The following is a 22,175-nucleotide window of genomic DNA, read 5'->3' on the forward strand; positions in this document are numbered from 1 at the left end:
CTCGAAGAATCCTTAAGCGCATCTACAGCCGGACTTGGCAAATCCGCCCCCTCAAAGCGGACTCGTCCGGGCGCGTCCGCGGGTAATAATAGGTCGGGCCTTAAATTTAATAGGTCGAGAAAATCCTGCGTAGAAACCTATACTACCCTAATCCTCGTTTGCCCACTATCTCCGTGCCCGTCTCTAGGTACATGGGCGGCAACCGCAACTCCGGCTCTTCCAGCTGCTCCACGTCGGCCTCCACCTCCATCTCCGCGTCGAGTTCGTCGAAAAGCGCGTCGATCACGACCGGTTCGCACCGGATGAACTGCCGGTTGGCCTCCACATAGGCATCATCCTGAATGGACTACAAGATGGCATGTTGCTCCGCCATCTTAGTCGCTTGGGCGACCGTGAACTCCACCTTCGCGTCCTCCATGCTGAAGCCCGGAGTCTTTCGTTCTTGTGGAATAAGAAGCCCTCGTACCTTAATGAAAGGAAAATCGTAATTTTTCGTTAGGTACTTGACCAAATAGGATCGTCCACTTCCTACAGAACCTATCACTAAAATACCCAATAGGGCTAAGCGGAACGAAAAGGGTTTTCCATGAGATGGTAAATGAAAACGATTAGTCCCACAAGAGGTTTGGGAATAAGCGATTGTCTGATAATGAGCAAGGAATATACGTCTTTCTGCTAAAGAGGATGGCCCCCGTCAGGTTATCCTACGGATGCTCCGCCTTGTCTCCTCCAGATCCGCCACATCCATCGGAGCCGTCTGCCGCTTCTCTTCCTCCTCCTCATACGGCTACAGCGAGTCCGGATGCAGACCGGCTGCGATGCGGGCGACACACCTTGTCCGGATCTCCTCCTCAATCTGCAAACGACGCTCCGGCATGAGCAGAGCATACGTCTTCTTCTTTTGCGGGCCATGTCGAAGCCAAACGGCGTGGGAAGAGTGGCGGAACGGGAGAGAGGTGGATGGGCTCGGGCTGGCGGTGCAGAGAGGGAGGAGGTGGATGTGGCTAGGGTTGGGGTACGCCGACCGACTTAAATAGCTGGATTTGGCCTCGGGTGGCGAGTCAGGGCGGTGTCATTCACACCCCCATCGAAGGAGACGTCCATCGGACCGCCGGGTTTCCGGGCGATTCCGTGGGGAATAATCGTCAGTCCGACGTGACGGACACGTCTGGTCGCGCCTGGGTCTTCTTATATTCGCCTATATTTGAACTGGATATGAAGGATGCCGATCAGCTTGAGGCTTTCAGGTCGGTTTTTGTTGATCAGTCACTGATCGGGTGGTCAGTCCACGTGTTTAAGGCGGGTTTGAGATGGCCGGGTGTGATGCTCTGACCGACGAAGTTCGCCCACCTCGACGGCCTCTCCGCCCCGTTAAGCCACTTGCCCGCTTCGCACCCGACCCGACCCGACCCGTTTGAGCGCCTGCCGCCTTGTCGTCTCCACCAAACTCAACTCCCCCACCACTCCCCCTCCCCTCCGCATCTCGCCACTCCCCCGCCTTGTCCCTGTCTCCGGCGACCTCTCCGGCGTCGGAACGTTCGCCGCATGGAGCAGTAGCCCCAGCGCCGAAGCTATCTCCTTGCCCCTGCGCCGGCTGCGGCCATGGCCAACTATCTGGCGCAGTTCCAGACCATTAAGTCCTCCTCGGACCGCATCGTCATCGCCGGTATGCCACCTCCTCTCTTCACCCTACTCCTAACCCCTCGGATCCCATACCTACCATGAACCGCGCTCTCCCGTGCGCTGCCGCGACTCGCAGAATAGCGCGATCTGCGCAGCCGGCCCGCGTGATCTCGGGGCCACGCGGGAGGGTTGCGCCCGATCGGGCGGCAATTGGAGATGAAATGGTGATATTTCTAGATAATATAGCTGAAATGGTGGTCTCGGGCTTGCTGTGACATCCTGTTGAGTGATATTCATGGTGGTGTGAGGGCTGGAGGGTTGTGTTTTGCTTCCTGCTGGTCGCATCTCAACTAGTGACAAGTAAGGTTCGCTGTGCTTAAGCTAATGGGGGAATGAGTGTTGTCTCCAATTTCCAATGTGGCCAAACAATCTGCATGGAAACCACATAATGCACCAGCATATTGGCACAAACCTGCTTCATATGAAATTTATCTCAAATTGCACGCACCTGTGCAGTGTTGGACAGGCAGATTGCCATTGGTATAGTCCGGAGTTATACAATAAAAGTTGACTAACACAACTACTTTAGCTCCTCGCCACACATGCTGACAAAATGCGAGATCAAATTTGTGTATTTGTTGTATAAATTCCTTATCATCAGCAAATAATCTTTTGTAACAGTTGAGGATGTGAGTGACTTGTGGCTCAACGTCAAAGATAGTTTTGAGCAACGCTTGCCAGTCAAGAAAGCCTGTCTCAATAACAAGGCGAGGAACCCCGTTTTAGTGGAAAACCTACCAGCTGAGTTTATACAGACAACTGATTCAAGGCTGCGTAGTCGATTTCCGCAAGAACAATACTTGTTTTGGTTTCGCGAACCATATGCTACTGTTGTTCTTGTTACTTGCGAGGTACTTCTCTCCACATTTTTAAATATCATGTTGCATGCTGCTCTTCCTGATTCTAGTTTTAGATAACATCACTTTTCAAATGGACCATGACTTTTTGCCATTCTTCATATATATGAAATGTACAGGATCTTGATGAGTTCAAGACCATTCTTAAGCCCCGCCTCAAATTAATTGTGCAAAATGATGAGAGAGAATGGTTCATTGTATTTGTGTCGAAGGCCCATCCTAGCAATGATCAAGCAACTAAGATGGCAAAGAAAGTATACGCTAGGCTTGAGGCCGATTTCAACACTAAAAAGAGAGAAAGGTATTTCTTTTGCCACGTCTCCATATCCGAGTTGGCAACACTCATATCTGTGTGCTGAATATTTGTATGTATTTGTTGTTTGACTGCAACATGCGTCACCTGTCATCTTGCATTGAATTTTTTATGAGGATGCCTCCATTTATGAATTCTCAAGGAACTCCTTTTGGGGTTCTCGGTTCAGATGTTACTGCAAATAATACTTAATTACATGCAAATTTAAAATGCCCACCTATGATATAGGTGCTGCAAATTTGATCTTCATGGACCTGATGATGAATTCTGGGACGATTTTGACTCGAAAATGGTGGACTGCATAAGAAACACATTGGATAGAAGGGTTCAGTTCTATGAAGAGGAAAACCGCAGGTTAAGTGAGCAGCGATTCACACCAGTATGGAACTTCTGCAACTTTTTTATTCTGAAGGTTAGCAATGGGACCATTTCTAGTGCTTATCAATTGTTGTTACTTATTTCATTCTCAGTGGCACTGTGTTCCTTTACGTTTGTGTGGCTTTCTTGAGCTTACACTCTTATTTGTTCAGGAAAGCTTGGCATTTATGTTTGAGGTGACTAATCTTCATGAAGATTCACTCCGTGAATATGATGAGCTTGAACTATGCTATTCAGAATCAGGTTTTTCTTCAACTTTGATCTGGGGCAGTTATGTTGCATTGAGTTTTGAGCTTCATCTCTAATTAAACTTGCATCATCAAAGGATTTTCTTTCTAATATATCAGGGTTCAGTGTAAGGTGATCAAGACTCAAGAGTCATGCGTTTTTTCATGAACTCAGAGTAACTCCATACATCTATTCATAAGGTGTATGTGATTGCTTTGTAGTTTGTAGGGGTAGGACAACGTTAGCCAAGGCTAATGGTGGTGGTTAGCCACTGCTGGTGGCAATACAGAAAAAAATAGCGCAGGAGAGTTATAGGGGTACCGAAGAGAATTTGGGGAAGATGGATTTTTATCGTTGCTTGAGAATAAAATGTGCAATGCTAACTGACCTATATACCATTGCAGAAGTTCGAGAACTAGGCAGACATCCTGGCAAGAAAAGTTAGGCCAGAGTCCAGGGGAGAGATTAGGAGCGAATCCAGTTTAGAAGAGTCCAAACAGTCCTTCTCAAACACGAGCTGTATTTTTCGAGTTGTAGTCTGTCATGGTAGAATCTGCCTGCAGTGCAGCAGTGCTCTCCCTTTGCAGGTCTGATTCCGGTTGTGTCCAGCCAGTTGGTTCTTATGCGCCAGTGTCATCTTGTTGCTTTCTCCGATAATGTTGACCCCAATATGAATCTGGAACAGTTCTCATTTCCATAGGCTAACATTAAATTGTGCTGACAGAAGTGCAACACAGGTTCCTCATTTATGGCACATGTAGTATGGACCGTAGATTAGAAGTAGTTTGCCTTGAGGTTTCTGAATTTGTATTACTATATAGAGACATTGAACTGAGCTTCTTATAGATGACCAGTGATGATCAGTTAGTTAGACATTGCTTATTAGGACACCGAGGAATAATGAGCCAATGTACGGATGAGCATATGACCAGTGGCTCCATGAGCCAATGCATGAAGCCTAAACAGCCCCTCTTAACTCCTCCTAGGTATGCGTAAATTATCTAATATGCAAAGTAAAATGAAACAGAGTAGCATGAAGATCAAATATGATTATAAATGATTGACATTATTTCCAACCATAAACTTATAGATCTGTTTGTGGAAGCTTGCTTGTTCTTTCTGGAGGTGACTGTGAGTAACTATTTATTTGCTGACTCTTTGGCACGCTTTTCTTTGCTTCAAATACTATAATGGTGATGTCATCAACTAATTCCTTGTCTTCTATGTTAAGAAAAGAAAGAGTGCTACGTTTTGACATAAAGCTTACCCGTGCTGCCAGACTTTTTTGGAATATTAAGTTTCCTGTATATGTATTTTATAAGATAGTTTGCTCATTAGTGTCCATATCATTTTGTTTGCATGGATGCAGTAAATCTCCCAGGGAAACCTCGAGAATTTGGAGGACTGGATACTGGTGATGATCAGGCTGCGCTGCTAAATCCAGGGTTCAAAGCGTTGACCCAGATTGTTCAGGATGACGTGTTCAGGGAATTTGAGTTTAGGCAATACATATTTGCTTGCCAGGCCAAGGTATGTGCATAATGGATTATTCGTTTGTTGAAATAGTTTGTGCAATATTGTACAACTGCTTAGTATTTTATGTAAGTATGAAAGTACCTCGATTTATTGCTTTATTTTGTAGCAACTAGAGTTACACAATGTTTACGATTAGGAGAGGAGCATGAAACAATAATAATTACTTGTAATATAGCACAAGCAGTCAAGCATGACACTTATTTAATTAATTAGGAGAGGAGCATGTTCTTGTTGTGCTCAAATGGATCTTGTCATATAGAACTACAACCCCTGGCGTTTTAATTTATGCTAAATTTGTTTTTTATACAATTCATTATTAATGGTTCTACGACAACTTACAATTAAATATTGTATTTATCATTTATTTTATTTCACCTTTTCAGTTATTATTTAAACTGTCTCGACCAGTTGAGGTTGCTGCAAGAGGATATGCTTTTGTTGTCAGCTTTTCCAAGACGCTAGCCGTGCATGAGGTATGTAACCATGGCTTCACTATATTTCTCCTTGCCAAGAATTAAATATGTTCTAGGAAGACTATCACCCTTTGCAAAATACTACTTGTTTAGTAATCCTGAATGTGTTTTCCCTTTTCCTTCAGAATGCACTACCCTTTTGTTTTCGCGAAGTATGGGTGATAACTGCTTGTTTGGGTTTAATTAAATCCACAAGTACACAATATGATGGTGGAGTTGTTGCTATTGATTCAGAGAAGGAGTTCTATCGTCTTCAGGGTGACCTTTATTCTCTCTGTCGTGCTAAGGCAAGTTTTAATAATCATCTGTCTGCACTTTGTAATGGTTTGAAGTTCAAATGGGCACTAGAGAATGCAGTTCTTGTTTTGTGTTTTGTTGGTTTATTAGCTTCTTGCCGCAATCAGATTAAATGTGCCATCAACTCCTTCTTGCTTATCTTTTGGACTATATTTGACTAATTCGCTGAAAACATGCAAAACTCTTTGCTTACATATTACTCTTGATGGATATGGCAGTTTATGAGGCTTGCTTATTTGATTGGTTATGGGGTTGAAATAGAAAAAAGTCCAGTCAACAGGTATAAGATCAATGTCACTATTTTATATTCTGAATTCACCCTTCCATCGAGTTTTGCGTTCGAATTAACATGTTTAATGTACCTGCAGTGCCTCATTAAGCATGCTATCTTGGCCAAAGCCAGCTACTTGGCCTTTGATTCCACCTGATTCGTCGGCAGAAGTAATGGCAAAGGAGAAGGCAAGCATTTTTCAGCATTGTATCATGCCTTCTTATTAGGTTTCATCTGCATTTTTTGGTTCTTTTGCATCAAAAGTCTATTTCGCTCTTATGTGGTCTAATAATTGGGCCATACCTGTTAGAGTACGTAATGGGCCTGGGCTGGCGGTATAGCCCGTTAGTCTTAGGGTTAATTAGAGATAAGGGTTGCTTGCTTAGGGGTCAAGTAAGCCTTGCTTGGGAGTCAAGTAAACCTCTCTATATAAAGAGAGGAGATGTATCAATCTAATCAAGCAAGAATCAAGAAGGAAATCCCTTCCCTCTTGCCCGGCCGTGGGCAAAAAGGCTCCCGGCTGGCCCTCTCGCGCCCTCTTTCTAGCAGTGCCATAACAATTTGGTATCAGCTAGCTTCGGTTCGATCATGTCTTCACCGCCGCCAAGCCCGTCTCTTCTGCTGCCGGTCACCTCGTCGCCTCTGCCGACCACCACGACCGTCGCCCCGCTCCTGCCCGCGCCGGGATCCTCCGTCGCGCCCGGGATCCGCCGTCCTCACCCCGGAGGAGGTGTTCGGGGTGCTGCGGGACCTAACCCAGGCGGTCCAGGAGATTCACATGTTCTTGGCCGGGTCCTACGGGCCGCCCCCGGCTGCGCCGCCCATCGCCACCCCCGCGTCGCCGTGGCTGCCGTGGCAGCCGCCGCACCAGGCGGCCTTCGCCGGGCCGCTGCAGCTGCCATCCATCGCCACCACCGCCCAGCCCTGGCTGCAGTGGTAGCCGCCGCTCCTAGCAGCCTCCGCCGCGCCCGGCGCTTTGCCGCAGCAGCCGCTGCCGCTGCCCGGCGCGACACCGCAGCAGCCATCGCCGGTCAGCTCCGCCGCCCAGTATGGGATGCCCTACGACGGGACTGCGACGACCTTGTTCCCATCAGCGCCGCCGCCATCCCAGGGCGTCCACATCCAGCAAATCAAGTCCCCACCGCCGCAGTCACCGCTTCCGTCTTGGATCGCTACCCGCCACGTGTCGGCGGCGGTGAGGCTGCAGGCTGCTGCGCGCGGCCTCCTAGCGCATCGGCGTGTGCGGGAGATGCGTGGTCTGCAGCTGCCGCTCCTCCAAGTTGCCCTTCGCTGCGCAAAGGACCTCGATCTCGTCAGCTGCGTCGGGGATCTTGGGCATGCGGTTTCCCCCACGGGCGGCGGGCATGCTGTTTTCCCCGTGGGCAGCGACCTCAAAGTCTGCGACATCGGCGGTTGGGGGGGCGCACCCCTCCTCGACATTCTCCATCGCAAGCCCTCCACTCTTCCCTGTGCAGTGCAGACCAACAGCCATACACATGCACTCCTTTTGTCCAGGTGGTGTCCATGGGATCCAGGTGGCTCTACACGTGCACGTCCAAAATAAAGCGTCCCAGTCTATTTTAGTTTGAGAGTAATAACACAAGCCGATATGTAAAAGGCTTGTTTTTAGGTGTTAGGTTTGTGTTGCGTCGAGTCATGGTTATAAGTTGGTTAGGCTGCAGCTCGAGGACAAGCTGCATGTCCAGGTGGGGTGTAGTGTTAGAGTACGTAATGGGCCTGGGCTGGCGGTATAGCCCGTTAGTCTTAGGGTTAATTAGAGATAAGGGTTGCTTGCTTAGGGGTCAAGTAAGCCTTGCTTGGGAGTCAAGTAAACCTCTCTATATAAAAAGAGGAGATGTATCAATCTAATCAAGCAAGAATCAAGAAGGAAATCCCTTCCCTCTTGCCCGGCCGTGGGCAAAAAGGCTCCCGGCTGGCCCTCTCGCGCCCTCTTTCTAGCAGCGCCATAACAATACCCATGCGAAGTGACGACATCAACATGTTAGAAATCAGTCACTAGATCTAGTCGCCCCTTCCTCTAATATTGTATGCTCAAAAGGCAAATCTTTCTGTACGAAATGGCATGAAATGAAGCATGGGATATGGAAATAGAACATGCTATTCCATGCATCCATGTTAGGGATCAATATCATTTTCAGTTTTTTGTTCCTGTGAACATGCAATTTTTCATACACGGAAACTTCAGGTTCATCACTAGTATAATTATGCATTTGGGTGTAGAATAATAAAAAAAGAAACTGGAGATGCCAAATTCTGGAGTCGGAATATGGGAATTCTTTTAAGGCTCTCCCTCGGTCTTGGACAAAGGAAAATGCTTCTAGTGTTTAGCTGCTTATATTGCATATTTAATGCAAACTGTGGCTTAAAGTGGTGAAATATTCTCCTTATGCAGACAATTCTTCAAGCAAAAGCAAGAGAAAAGCTCTTTGACATTCAGAGGAAACCACTGCCATTGGAACCTTCTTCTCTTCTACGTGAAGCTAATAGGCGTAGAGCTTTTCTTTCAGTTGGAAATTTGTCTGAATTATATGATTCAGTTGATGGGTACGGGCAGCCATTTCTCCCATTTATGATGCATTTATATCTGGAGTGGGAATTTCAGCATAAACTGTTGGATTGTCTTATTCATATATGCGTATATTTTTGTCTGGACAGTTCAGGTTTAGGTGCACATTCAAAACTTTCTCCCAACAAATCTTCTTCTAACTTGATGACAAGAACTATGTCTGGGCCAGCAACCTCTGAGACTTCTCTACCAGTTGATCGGCCCATGAGGTTGTCAGAAATTCATGTTGCTGCTGAGCATGCATTGAAACAGACGATATCTGATCCTGATTTTATGACGTCACTTTCATCACCAGAAGAATTTGAGGTGTATATTTATTCAGCCACAGCTCGCCATGATAGATTCTTTTCTTACTATCCTGTTATATATATTTTGGAATACTTTAATTGTACTTTGCCATTCTGCTCATTTCCCCTTAATCTATTTTAAAATTAGTTCGTTGAACTAATTAATTTTGGAGACACTAATTAAATATCATGTTATTTATATAAATTTTCCCAAAAACTGCAACAGTGTTTGTTTCTGTGTTAACAGAGTAGATATATGGAGCTTACTAAAGGCGCAGCTGACAATTATCACCGCTCTTGGTGGAAAAGACATGGAGTTGTGCTTGATGGAGAGATTGCAGCTATATTTTTTAAGCATGGGAATTACGACCTGGCTGCAAAATCCTATGAGAAAGTGTGTGCTCTCTATTCTGCAGAAGGCTGGGAAGAACTGTTGGCAGATGTTCTTCCTGATCTTGCAGAATGCCAGAAGATTCTTAATGACGAAGCTGGTTATCTGGCTTCCTGTGTGAAGTTACTTTCTCTTGAGAGTAGCTTGTTTTCATCTAAAGAGCTGCAGGCTTTCCAGTCAGAGGTTGTTCGGCTTGCTCACAGTGAAATGAGGCATCCTGTACCCCTTGATGTTTCATCATTAATTACATTCGCTGGAAATCCTGCTCCGCCATTAGAATTATGTGATGGTGATCCTGGTACACTATCTGTAGCAGTTTGGAGTGGCTTCCCAGATGACATAACACTTGAGTCTCTAAGTTTAAGATTGTCAGCTTTCTCTAGCGCAGATGAAGGTCTTAAGGTACAGTTAATTTGCTGTTACATTATCAATTACTTTCTTTTTTTCCTTGTGGGATGTAGACTTCTTGTTTAGTCTGATACACTAGTATGTTTCCAATTCAAATCCAGTTTCATCATTGTAGGACAACTTTCAGAAGTAATTGCACATATGTTTTTTGCAGTCACCTAATCAATGAATGATGCCATGTAATGCAGGCAATAAGGAGTACAGATGCACGTGTTCTTGTACCTGGTAGAAATATTATCACCTTCGACATTCCTCCTCAAAAGCCAGGTTCCTATGTGTTGGGCGCTCTCACTGGACAGATTGGCAAGCTGTCATTCAGATCACATGGATTTTCTCAAGATGGTCCAGTGGACACTGATGAATTCATGAGCTTTGAGAAGCCAACAAGACCTGTTTTGAAGGTAATGCATTAAAATTAGCTGGAGTATTATGACAAATCAGCCCTTGTGAATCATGTCAACTTACCATAAGTCAGCTAGCATTATTTCCAAAATTATAAATAGGCACACTTAAAATAACAGGATAAACCTTTCTTATATGTAGTGTGTGTGCGTTTTATCGGGTCTGTCTCACTTTTTGTGCGTGTGCGTTCACTCTAGGTGAGAAAACCGAGAGCTTTGGTTGATATTACTCCTGCTGTATCATCTGCGTTGCTTATGAATGAACTCCAGTGGATCGGGCTGATTGTCAAGCCTATAGACTATTCTTTGAAAGGTGGCATACTGCATATAGATGCCGGTGCTGAACTAAAAATCGAGGAGTCTCAGATGATTGAGATAGAAAGTTACAGAAGCGACGGGGAGCACTCTAGTCCTATTGATGCTTCCAAGGCATTATCAAGGCCCACTGATACTGGAAGTGTTGAGAAGGTTCCTATCGAAAATGGGAAGATAAAACTGCCAGATTGGGCTAGTGACGTGACAACTCTTGTTTGGTTCCCTGTTCGTGCTATCGACGATACAATCCCAAAGGGAACATCCCCAGGTTCGTATGAAATAGATAACATCAGGTATAGTAGTGTGTTTCAGGCAGTCACTTGACATTTTTGTTGTGTCTTTATTTGTTCAGCATCCCCTCAGAAACATAGCATAGTAGATGGGATGAGAATGATTGCTCTCAAGCTTGAATTTGGAGCTTTCCATAATCAAATATTTGAAAGGTACCCTCAAGTATTTGTGCTCTCACTTCGTTATTTAGATATGCCAAGTAAAGAAATACCATTGTGATTGCTTTCCAGGACCATTGCCGTACATTTCACTAATCCATTCCATGTGAGCACACGTGTTGTTGACAAGTGCAATGATGGAACTCTACTTCTGCAGGTACAGTTCTCATGTTTACACAATTGTTAGCTGATACGTTTTCAAAAAAAGGCACATAAAATATGCTCTTCATCTTGTATTAGGTGTCAGCAACAATGCTGGTAGCTCTAATAACGTAGTTGAACAAATGCATGTATCAATTGGTACTAATTTCTTTTGGATTATTGGATCCCAATTTTATGTTTTATTTCGTGTCCAGGTAATATTGCATTCTGAAGTGAAGGCTACTCTGCATGTAAAGGATGTATCATTGAACCTACAAGCTGGATTTGAGCACCTAGGCAAGGGAGATGGACGTCCGACTTCGAGTTTGTTCCCTCTGGTTATTGCTCCTTCTTCCAAAGCTGGAATCTTGTTTGTGATACGTTTAAGTGGCACAAAAGGTATGTCTTCTCTAGGAAGTCCACTTCTCATCTTAAGCTGACTTGCAATAAATGATTGCTCACGTCTGTTACTCCTTGCTACGACTATGAGTTGTATACTTCATTATGGCAAAGCTAACCATGAAAAGTATAGTTTGGTTGCCACAATGAACATCTAACAATGTCCAACGTAAACTCCATTTTCTAAGCTACTAATCTTAAACATGAATCACCCATTTGAACTTTCACATTTTCAGACCTAGATGAGCTGGAACAGGCTGACAGCATGTTGCATATTAAATACGGGATATCCGGTGACCGAGCAACCGGAGCACACTCTCCAGTTCCTGTTAAACCTGATGATTCTGAAGAGCTTCTATTCAAGATTTCACTCAAACTGAAGCGCCCTGTTCTAGATCCATGCCTGGCAGTTGGATTCCTTCCGTTTTCTACTGATTGCCTGAGGGTTGGTCAATTAGTCAACATGAAATGGCGGGTTGAAAGGCTGAAGGACCTGGAGGAGGCATCTCTGTCTGATGTAAGTCTGCAGAACATTCCTTTTTTGCTTCCCAGCAGGCATTGCTTTTATGCAGATGCCACTGGAAAATTTCTTCATAGCTGCTCGAATTCTATTTCGCAGGATGAAATACTTTATCAGGTGGACGCTAATCCACAGAACTGGATGGTTGCTGGGAGGAAAAGCGGTCACATTTCATTCTCAGAAACACAAGGTTAGGATCTAGACACATCTGCGGTTCAGTCCATCTTTATTTTAGCGCCAGTTCACAATTATCGTGTGCACCAATGTAACAGTAGGCATCCATTTTACCCACAGGATCAAGGATCGAGATCGCCGTGACATGTGTCCCGCTGGTGTCGGGGTATGTACACCCGCCCCAGCTAGGCCTGCCCGACGTAGGCGATGCGAATATCAGCTGCAATCCGGCAGGTCCCCACCTGGTGTGCGTGCTTCCTCCCACTCTCAGCACCTCCTACTGCATACCGGCTTGATTCATGAGCCATCTCCGTGCCATTACGTTAGCTACTTATAGAGGCCACCATTTGAGATACAAGGTGTTCTGTTTTTGCCTGGAGGCTATTCTTTTTTCTATAGGTTACATGCACGGTGTATATTGATTGACTAGGTGCGAATCCGAATTCTTGTGATGAGCTGGGGGGTTTAACCCTCAACATTTGCATTGCCCTGAGTAATGAGTTGGGGGTAAACCCTAAACATTTGCATTTGTGCTGTCGCCCTTTGAAAATGCTAGCATTACAGCTGCTTGCTTTCTTCCTTGTCAGTTGTCACTGCTACTCACTAGACGGTTTGTTTTCGAGGAAAGTCGAATGAAGCAAGTGCAAGGAGCTCTCGTTTCAGCAAGCAGAAGAAGCTCCTTCGTTAAGCTTTTGATGTAAGTTTTGTGGCTGACAACACTATGTATGCAATCAGAAAGTTTGCTCGCCAATCCCAAAGTGGCCGCTTCCTCCAGTTCTTTTTTTTTTTCTGAATTGCGCTTCCTCTTGTTCTTGCAACAACAATCGTTGTAAGGAATAGACGGTTGAGTAAGGCATGCAATTTGTTTTGCGCGAAAGAACCCATGTGAAAAATGGATATTACAGAAAGGTCTCCAGCTCAACGGCAGCACCTGCACAACACTCAGCTTCGCTGCAACCACTAGCGTCGCTGCAACGAGGAACGAGCCAAGAGACAAAACTCCACTGCACCAGTGCCATTGTACCATCCCGGCTTGACGCCGGCACTCGGAACAACCAAATCCACCAACCAGGACGATTTCCACACCGGAACCGTATTACTTAATTCCGGGAGTGATCCCCGTGCTTCGGATCTGTGTGGTCTTGCAAAGTTTTAAAACCTGTCAGGCTAGATAAGTGCAGCTCTGAAGAATTCCCCTGTTCCTGCGTGTCGGAAGCAACCCTAGCCGTCGATCTACCATCCAGTGGCTCTCCAGTGAGGATAGCCGTTGACTGGGTTGTAGATCTTCCATCCAACAGCTATCATCACTCCGAGTGTCGTTGTTCATCATCCGACACAGCATGTGCTTTGTTTTACTTTCTGTTTCTGTCGGATTTCGGGTTCCGGCAGACCCTTGAGGTTCGAACACTGGGGTGCGCACGAAGATCTCTCCCCTACCAGCTCACGTCTCGAAGTCTCGCAAAGATCTAGGCAAGAAAGATGAACATACAGAGGACACGAGATTTATACTGGTTCAGACCACTGTGGTGTAATACCCTACTCCATTGTGTGGTGTGGTGGATTGCCTCAGGGGCTGATCATGAACAGTACAAAGGGAGAACAGCCTCGCGAGGGGCTGTTCTTGAGCTGGTGCGATGAACTGCTTGGTTGAGTTCAGTCGCTTCTCTCTCTCTCTCTCTCCGATCGATCTCCAGATACAGATCCCTCTACCTTGTGGTGGCTAGTCCTATTTATAGAGCGAGGCCCTGGGCCTCTCCCCAAATAATGAGCGGGAAAGACGCCAACAATTGGCCATTTTGAAGGGGAACATCTAGTACACTTATCCTAACTAAAGTTGGTCTTCGGCTGCCAAAGGCTCTGACGGTGACGCCGCCCTGGGCTCCACGATGACCTCCATCCTGCCGTTTTGCTGGTCTTGGTCTTGTCGCAGGCCGGCGCCCGCCTGGCACCCGCCTGGCCTCCGATCGTCATGGCTTGCGTCACGGCCCCCTCGGGAGGTGCCCTGCCTTGACCTCTCCGCCTCCTCGCGAGCCCGCCTGAGGAGGCTGCTCCTGAGGAAGCTCCCTGTCGTCCGCCCCGTGAGGCTTGGCCCCTCGCGAGGGTCTTGAGCTTGAGCTGATGAAGCTGGGCTGCATTGGGCCCCCACTTGAGCCACGCCGCAGGCAGGCAAGTCTGGGGACCCCCGTTCCCAGAACGCCGACAGTAGCCCCCGGGCCCAAGGCGCGCCCGGACTTGGCTTAGCAAAGAAGCGAAGGGGCAAGTGCGAAGCGCCGCGGGCCCCAATAGCCTGCGGCCTTGGGCGCCGCGTGGCGGTTGATTGGACGTGGGCGTCTCCGCTTCCCCACGACACCTCGGCAACCGCACAACTTGACAAGTCCCTGCATGCAAAGATGGGTCATGATTACCTGCAATCGTGGAGGCCGACGGTTGGCCTCCTCCGGCTATAAGTACGGAACGGTGCGAGTCGCTCCAGTTCATCTCCCTTCACTACTCCTCCTCTTCTTCATCTTCGCCATCGCTCCACCTCACGCCGATGGCACCAATCCGTCGGTTCTCTGCAGAGGAGAAGGGAAAGGCCCCTCGAGAGGGTCCTGACCCGCTTCCGCCGAAGAAGCGGTTAGTCCTCCGTCGCCGAGACGAGTGTGCACGACAGGAGGCATCGAGGCCCTGGTACGAGCGGCCACCGCCGAGGTTCCCGCTGCCCTTGTATGCTCGGATCGGGGGCCCTGAAGAAGAAGGCGCCGAGCGGCACTGCCGGTGCCGCCGCAGCCGGCGGCGGGTTACGGCGGTACGCGTCGTTCCTCCTGGAGTCCACGCCGAGGGCTCCTCTCGCGAGCTTGTGCTCCATGCCGCCATGGCTCCTCGGTCTTGGGTTCGCCTTCCTCCCTCCTTCGCCTTTGAGATCCCGCCGAGGGGACCCCTTGAGCTCTGGCTGCAGCACGCTGACTGCGGCACCCCGGCGACTGGAGCGGAGGTCGAGGTCGTCGCTCCAGGCGAGGTCTACATGACCCGCGGCTGGGGCGAGATCGCCCGGGTCTGCCGGACAGGGGACGCCCTCGTAATCCACCTCGTCTACGATGGCGCCTCCCTGATGTTCTTCAAAGTCTTCGACGCAGAAGGACGCTGGCTGGAGTGCTGCCCTGAGAAAGGCAGCCGGGGCATCGCCGTAGCGAGTACTTGGCCCGCCAATCGCTCCCCCAGCAGCTCCTTCAGCGGCGGCGAAGGTGCTGGAGGACCCAACGACTCCGCCGAGCTTCACGCGACCCCGGAGACGAGCGAAGACAGCTACGAGCCCCCTAGCTCGCGTCGCGCTCGGAGCAGGGCAGGCTCGTCAGGTCGCCAACGCCACTGATCTGGATGGGGTTGGCGCCGGTGCCTGACGGTCCACTGTTCATGATGGCGTCTCCCGTGGAGGCGTGCGTAGTTAGCGCTCCTTAGGATTAGCACCCTTTGTTTCCTGCGAGGAATCGAAGTACCACCCAGCGGGGGCATGTAAGGCGCTGGCCACGTCTTTTATGAATATTATATCCTCATGACGAATTAACGCGAGATGCTTGTCCTGTCCCGGCTTGGCTCCCCCTTTCTTTCCTCATGAGGGCTTGGTGCTCTACGCTGACAGGTCCCGATCCCCAGGCAGGCTTCAGCCGTCGCTGGTATGCCAGGTCGCGATGCCGTGGTCAAGGCCAGGAGGTGAGCGGCCCAAGGTCCAGTAAGAGCCCCTAAGTCGCGATGCTCAGGAGGTCCCCTTTAGCGCTCAAGCAGCCTCCGTTGGGCGAGAAAGGCAAGCAGTGTTGCCGTGACAGAGCTGCAGTAGGCGAGGGTTAAGCGCTGAGTCGGATCAGTTTTCGCGTGACTTATCTCGTAGGCTTGGGGTAGTTTCCGTTGAGGTGTCGGGCTTACGCGACGGCAACTGAGGTGCTGCTGGGTTAGGCCCTCGCGAGCTTTTCCCTCTCCCCCGCGCTTCCCTTAATTCTCTACGTCCTCAGGTCCTGGCCCTCGTGCGAGCTCAGCCGCCGCTGGTATGACAGGTCGCGATGCCGTGGGTCAAGGCCAGGGGGTGAGGGCCGGAGAGACAGTAAGAGCCCATGAGTCGCGATGCTCAGGCGCCCCCCTTTTAACGTGCAAGTGGGTCGTGCCGAAGAGGAGGAGAAGAAGGCTCGCGATGCCACCATCGTTACTCCTGGAGCGGGTCCTACATATCAACCACGTGGGGAAACAAGGTCTGCCGTCACGGTTGTCAGCTAGCCATTGGTCGCTCCGAGGGAGTGATTGGGGCACTGAGAGCCTGGTGAGGTGGCGCCTCGCGGGGCTGCCGCAGCCAGAGCTCGGCTGCTCAGATTTTTCGGAGTTGCAGGGGCGGGCCCGTGCGCAAGTGCCGTGCTAGAGCGAGCGGCTCTAAAGGTAGATGTCAATCGAGCAGGCGGTTAAGTCGAGAAGGTTAAGCATGAAGGAGCTAATCCATTTAGATAGATGCATGGAAGTAAACGCCACTGGGTCTGGCCCGAGCAGCCTGGGGATAATGCAGCCCGAAGGGCGCCCCCAACAAAGCAGATGAAAAACATTAAGCAAAACGGATGCATGCCGCAGGGACGGACCCACGCGACCTGGGAATGATGCGGCCCTGCGGGCGCTCCCAGCTGAAGATAAAACTTAAAAAGATGTCACCTGGTACCATTGTAGAGCGAGTGTCGGAGTAGCTGACGACGCGTGGTGAAGAAGCCGCTCCTCATGAGCCTTCGGAGCCCAGAGCCTCGGGAGGCTCTGAGGATCCGGGCGGCTCCTCGAGGTCCATCTCCATCTCCTCCACGGACGCGCGGTGCCTGGCCACCTGAGCTTCCAGGATGCTCCTCACCAGGCGCTGGTGGGCGACAGCCGCGTTCGGCAGGCCGAAGGGCATGTGAACGTAGCTGTGAGGTGGGCCCTCACAACGCCCCACGCGTGAAGGCCAGAGGCGCTCCCGAGACGCGGCTCGATTGAGCCCCGGTACGTCAATGCAGACGCGCAGCCCACCATCCTTGCCGGGATGTGGGGCTGCGGCGGGTAGGCGGTGACTACCACGCATGACTCTTGACTCCTGTAGCTCTTGAATGTTCCTTGCGATGAACTCCTGGTGGTTTTGCCTTCCCTGCCTTATACCTTCCTGAGGAAAACATGCCTTGAAGCACGCCTCCAAGTGGTGTCCGAGCGCCTCCCTTGTGACCTTGGCGAGGTCGGTGGCCCTCCAGAAGAGAGCCCCCAAGCCCTGCCCGAGGAGGGCGCTGGGCGCGCCTTCCTATGCGGCAGAGGGTGGTGCCCCTTGAATGGGCATGGGTCCTGACGCGGCGCCTCCGGAGGCGCCTGCCTCGCGAGCGCTTGGGCCAGGCGAAGCCTTCTTCTTCTTAGGGACCGCCTCAGGGAGCCTCCCGCTCCTGTGATCTGGGTCTTCGATTGCCGCGGCCTGGAAGGCACGCTCAAGAGAGCACACTGCATCCCTCTCCTCGCAAGGCACTGTGATGATTCCACCGCTTCCTGGCATCTTGAAGACATTGTAGCCATGGTGAGTCACTGACATTGTACGGCAGGCGAATGTGGGCGACGTCGAAGTCAATGAGCTCGGTGCCGTAATTGTTGCGCTGCCCAAAAGTGACGGGAAGACGAACTTGCCCTATTGGAACAGTGGAACCATCAGTGACTCCTGAGAAAGGCTTGGTTGGCTGAAGCTGATCGTATGGCACTTGGAGTTTGTTGAACGTTTTGACGGATAGGACGTTGAGCCCAGCTCCGCCGTCGATGAGGGTCCTGGTGACTTGCACATTGCTGATGATTGGGGAACAAAGCATCGGGAGGACCCCGGCCGTTGCCGCACACTTGAGCTGATCCGTTGAGCTGAACGTGATAGCGCACGCAGACCACTTGAGAGGACGCGTGGCCTCAAGCTTGGGGAGGACTGCATTCACCTCGCGAGCAAACTGCTTGAAGATGCGCTGAGAGGCTGGGGCCTGAGCGCCGCCCAGGATGCAAGCAATTGCGCGCGGCTCCTGGAAGCCCCCAGCCCCCTCGTCCTGGTGATGGTCTTCATTCCTCCTTTGTGGCGGTGGTAGAGGAGGGAGGCATGCGTTGCCTTGAGGGCGGTCCTCGCGAGGCTGATCCCTCCAACCTCCCTGGCGAGGCTGGTCCTGCCAGCGGTCCTCGCGAGGCCGGTCACGCCACCCTTGGCCAGGGCCCCGGTCTTCCCACCCCTCCACCTCTTCCTCCTCCTCGGCCATAGCCCCGGTCGCTGCGGTCGGGGTGTCGGCCGATACGTCCATCTCGTATGGCCCTGAGCTCCTGACATTCATTGGTCTTGTGGGTGTGGAGGTCATGGTACACGCAGTACCGACTGCCTTTAGATGACTCAGGCTGATCCATGCCTCGCTTGGTGTCCGGCTCCGCTACGAGCACAACAGCCCCCTTGCGCTTCACATCCTTGACCTTGGGCTTCTTCTCTTCTGGGTCGGCAGCGGGGAGCTCAAGGAGGGAGAGGCACCCTTCCTCAGCCCTGGCGCACTTGGTAGCTAGGTTGAACAGCTCCAGCGATGTGTACATGTCTTCATGGATCGCTAGCTCCTCTTTCATCTTGATGTCACGCACGCCATCGGAGAATGCTGAGATGATGGCCTCCTCAGTCACCCTGGGGATCTTGAGGCGGGCATTGTTGAAGCGCTAGATGTACTTCTGCAGGGTCTCTCCCGGCTGTTGCTTGATGCGGCGCAGGTCACTCATGGCCGGGGGCCAGTCGCGAGTACCTTGGAAGTTGGCGATGAAGCGGGTGCGCATCTCGTTCCAGGAGGAGATCGTGCCTGGAGCCAGGTTCAGGAGCCAGGTGTGGGCACCGTCCTTGAGCGCCATGGGAAACCAATTTGCCATGACTTTCTCGTCTCCGTTGGCGGCCTCGATGCCCAACTCGTAGAGCTGGAGGAACTCCACAGGGTCTCCAGTGCCATCGTAGCACGGAGGCAGGTCTGGCTTGAACTTGCCGGGCCATGCGACGCTACGCAGCTCGGAGGTGAAAGCGCGACAGCCTGCGGTGACCACTGGAGCTCTCTGCTGGTGTAGGGCTTGCTCCTGGAGATTCCCGCGCACCGTTGCCTAGAGCAGCGCGGGGTCCTGATGTGGCGGCGCAGGGATGCGGTCATGGCGCACCGGTGCCGAGAGCACGCGAGCACCTTCTTGGGGGCAAGGGATCTCTTGGCAGCTCCTTTCTTGTCGCGCAGGCGCGGGACGCGGCGGGTCTCGTCCTGGGACCGGGCGCCTGGGAGCCAGGGTGCCTTCTTGGAGTGGAGGTGGTGGAGGCACCTCCTGCTCCTCGCCTCCTGTGCAGGATGGAGGGCGAGGCTGCGAGAGGGACAGCATGGGAGAGCCCCCTACGGCGCTGACGAGCTCGGTGATGCGGGCGAGCCAGTCCTCATAGAGGTCGTCGACGGGGCGGTAGTGTAGGAGCTCACGCGCCAGGAGCAGCACGTCGTGCGCGTCCGTGGGGCACGACGGGCATGGGACGACGAACCGGCTGGAGTCAGCGACGGGGAGGCGGTGCGGCCATCGCGCCACACCAAAGGATGCAGGGATGAGGCTTGCTGCTCGTTCCCCACCGGGCCGGTGGCGGCGTTGGCAGCAGGCGACGGGGAACGACGAGGGCGTCCGCCGACGGGCGCCGTCTGGGCGACGCGGGTGGCGAGAGCAGCCCGACGCTCGGCGCGAGCTCGGCAAGCGTCAGCCATGGTCACGGCGGAAGATCACACGCGGCTAGCGGAAGAAAAGATTCCGGCGCACCCTACCTGGCGCGCCAAATGTCGGATTTCGAGTTCTGGCAGACCCTTGAGGTTTGAACACTGGGGTGCGCACGAAAATCTCTCCCCTACCAGCTCACGTCTCGAAGTCTCGCAAAGATCTAGGCAAGAAAGATGAACACACAGAGGACATGAGATTTATACTGGTTCAGGCCACCATTGTGGTGTGATACCCTACTCCAGTGTGTGGTGTGGTGGATTGCCTCAGGGGCTGATGATGAACAGCCTCGCGAGGGGCTGTTCTTGAGCTGGTGCGATGAACTGATTGGGTGAGTTCAGTCGCTTCTCTCTCTCTCTCTCTCTTTCTCTCTCTTTCTCTCTCTCTCTCTCTCTCTCTCTCTGGTCGATCTCCAGATACAGATCCCTCTACCTTGTGGTGGCTAGTCCTATTTATAGAGCGAGGCCCTGGGCCTCTCCTCAAATAATGAGCGGGAAGGACGCCAACAATTGGCCACTTTGAAGGGGAACATCTGGTACACTTATCCTGACTAAAGTTGGTCTTCGGCTGCCAAAGGCTCTAACGGTGACGCCGCCCTGGGCTCCACGATGACCTTCATCTTGCCGTTCTGCTGGTCTTGGTCTTGTTGCACCGAAACTGTAACCTTTGCTCGATGCCTTGGCCTGTGCTTGCCCCCTTAGCACCGAAAGGGAAACAAGGACACTGCGCAGGTCGGCGCCCGCCTGGCACCCGCCTGGCCTCCGATCATCATGGCTTGCGTCACGGGCCCCTCGGGAGCTGCCCTGCCTTGATCTCTCCGCCTCCTCGCGAGCCCGCCTGAGGAGGCTGCTCCTGAGGAAGCTCCCTATCGTCCGCCCCGCGAGGCTTGGCCCCTCGCGAGGGTCTTGAGCTTGAGCTGATGAAGCTTGGCTGCATTGGACCCCCACTTGAGCCACGCCGCAGGCCACAGGCAGGCAAGTCTGGGGACCCCCATTCCCAGAACGCCGACAGTTTCACCTTTTCCTTCTGTAATGGCTATATAGCCACCTCTCCCTCTCAGTTTTGAGTACGATTATTGTATCTCGGTATAAACCCTAGCCGCCGGTGGCGTGATTCCCCTTTTAAGCAATACAAACCCTAGCACAATTCCCTCAAACCCATCTCTGAGATTGTGTTGTTGAGTGTTAAGTTAGTTCGATTCTTGTCAAGATCCTGACAATTGGTATCAGAGGCCTAGTCGGTTCTCGGAGGCGGAGGATCTGGTGAGTAGAGGTTGGCGGCGCGGCCGTAAAATCCCTCTGCAAGCCGTAGATCAGGTGGCGGTGACTGGTGGCAGCCGGAGCGGCACAGTTCGGAGGCAGTCTAATTTCAGTCCTGGTTGTTGGAAAACATTTCTCTTGCGGTAAAATCCCAGAAACTGGACTCGGGCGGTGCTTCTTGGTGGCGGGCGTTGGCGTCGGAGTTGGCGGCGGTAGAAACACGAGAGCTCGTCGGCAAGTTCCCTCCCTTTCCACCCCTTGTCGAAGCTTGCTGGATCCAGGAAGAACACCATGTCAAATCCGGAAGAATCGGGTGACACGAGCGCCTTGCAACTCCAATCATTGGAGCTTGACATTAAAACCTTGCAACATTATCGCGAGGAAGACAAAAAGGAATTCCAGGAATTCCTATCTATGGTCAACAGGAACTTCGTCACAATGCCACAGAACTTCGACAAGATTCAGGATAACTTCAAGCGCTTGTTGCTAATTCCGGAGCCGGGCAACATCCCCGGTGAACAGTCAGCACAGCGGAGTGCACATCCCAAGCAACATCAGCTGCATTCTCCGACCAATGCACCAGGCAGACCCAAAACAGCTCCTTGCAAATACCCCCCCCCCTCAGTAGCTATGCCAGACAAAGATGCTCCTGCCATAATTGGGACTGCTATCTTAAGAGACACTAAGAACTTAATTTGGATGGTACGCCGAAAGTGCCGTATAGACATCCAAATTTTACAAACACCAAAGCAGTAGCGCCACAACACACTCAGCAAGCCCCACCTCCCCAGCAACAACCCATAGAAATAGAAGATATGCACAGGAGGATGGCCAGATGGAGGAGAGACAGAGGTAGAAGACCCAACTCCCCATTTGAAAACAGAAGAAATGTGCTCACAGTGAAACCTGCTAAACTAAACATTTCTGAATTCAGTGGTACTAACCTAGAGTCATGGATTCAGAACCTAGAGCAATACTTTGTTGTTGCAAGGACTCCCCTGGAACACAGAACTAAGCTGGCAGTTTCATATCCGCAAGGCCCTGCTATACAGTGGTGGAGAGGAA

The 22,175-nt window shown here is 51.1% G+C and overlaps 1 protein-coding gene across 1 annotated transcript; it reads left to right on the forward strand.

Moving 5' to 3' along the window:
• The first annotated feature begins 1,456 nt into the window (after positions 1-1,456).
• Positions 1,457-12,637, forward strand: LOC119307842 (trafficking protein particle complex II-specific subunit 130 homolog). The gene is made up of 21 exons (XM_037583931.1): positions 1,457-1,666; positions 2,305-2,534; positions 2,660-2,841; positions 3,082-3,265; positions 3,384-3,474; positions 4,829-4,989; positions 5,379-5,468; positions 5,594-5,755; positions 5,984-6,045; positions 6,134-6,224; positions 8,450-8,601; positions 8,713-8,929; positions 9,158-9,703; positions 9,898-10,110; positions 10,309-10,693; positions 10,778-10,868; positions 10,947-11,031; positions 11,231-11,414; positions 11,651-11,931; positions 12,034-12,124; positions 12,229-12,637. The coding sequence occupies exons 1-21, from the start codon at positions 1,603-1,605 to the stop codon at positions 12,402-12,404; spliced, it is 3,738 nt and encodes a 1,245-aa protein (XP_037439828.1). The 5' UTR covers positions 1,457-1,602; the 3' UTR covers positions 12,405-12,637.
• The last annotated feature ends 9,538 nt before the right edge of the window (positions 12,638-22,175 follow it).

Source organism: Triticum dicoccoides, chromosome 5B (assembly GCF_002162155.2).
Source record: "Triticum dicoccoides isolate Atlit2015 ecotype Zavitan chromosome 5B, WEW_v2.0, whole genome shotgun sequence".
NCBI lineage: Eukaryota > Viridiplantae > Streptophyta > Magnoliopsida > Poales > Poaceae > Triticum > Triticum dicoccoides.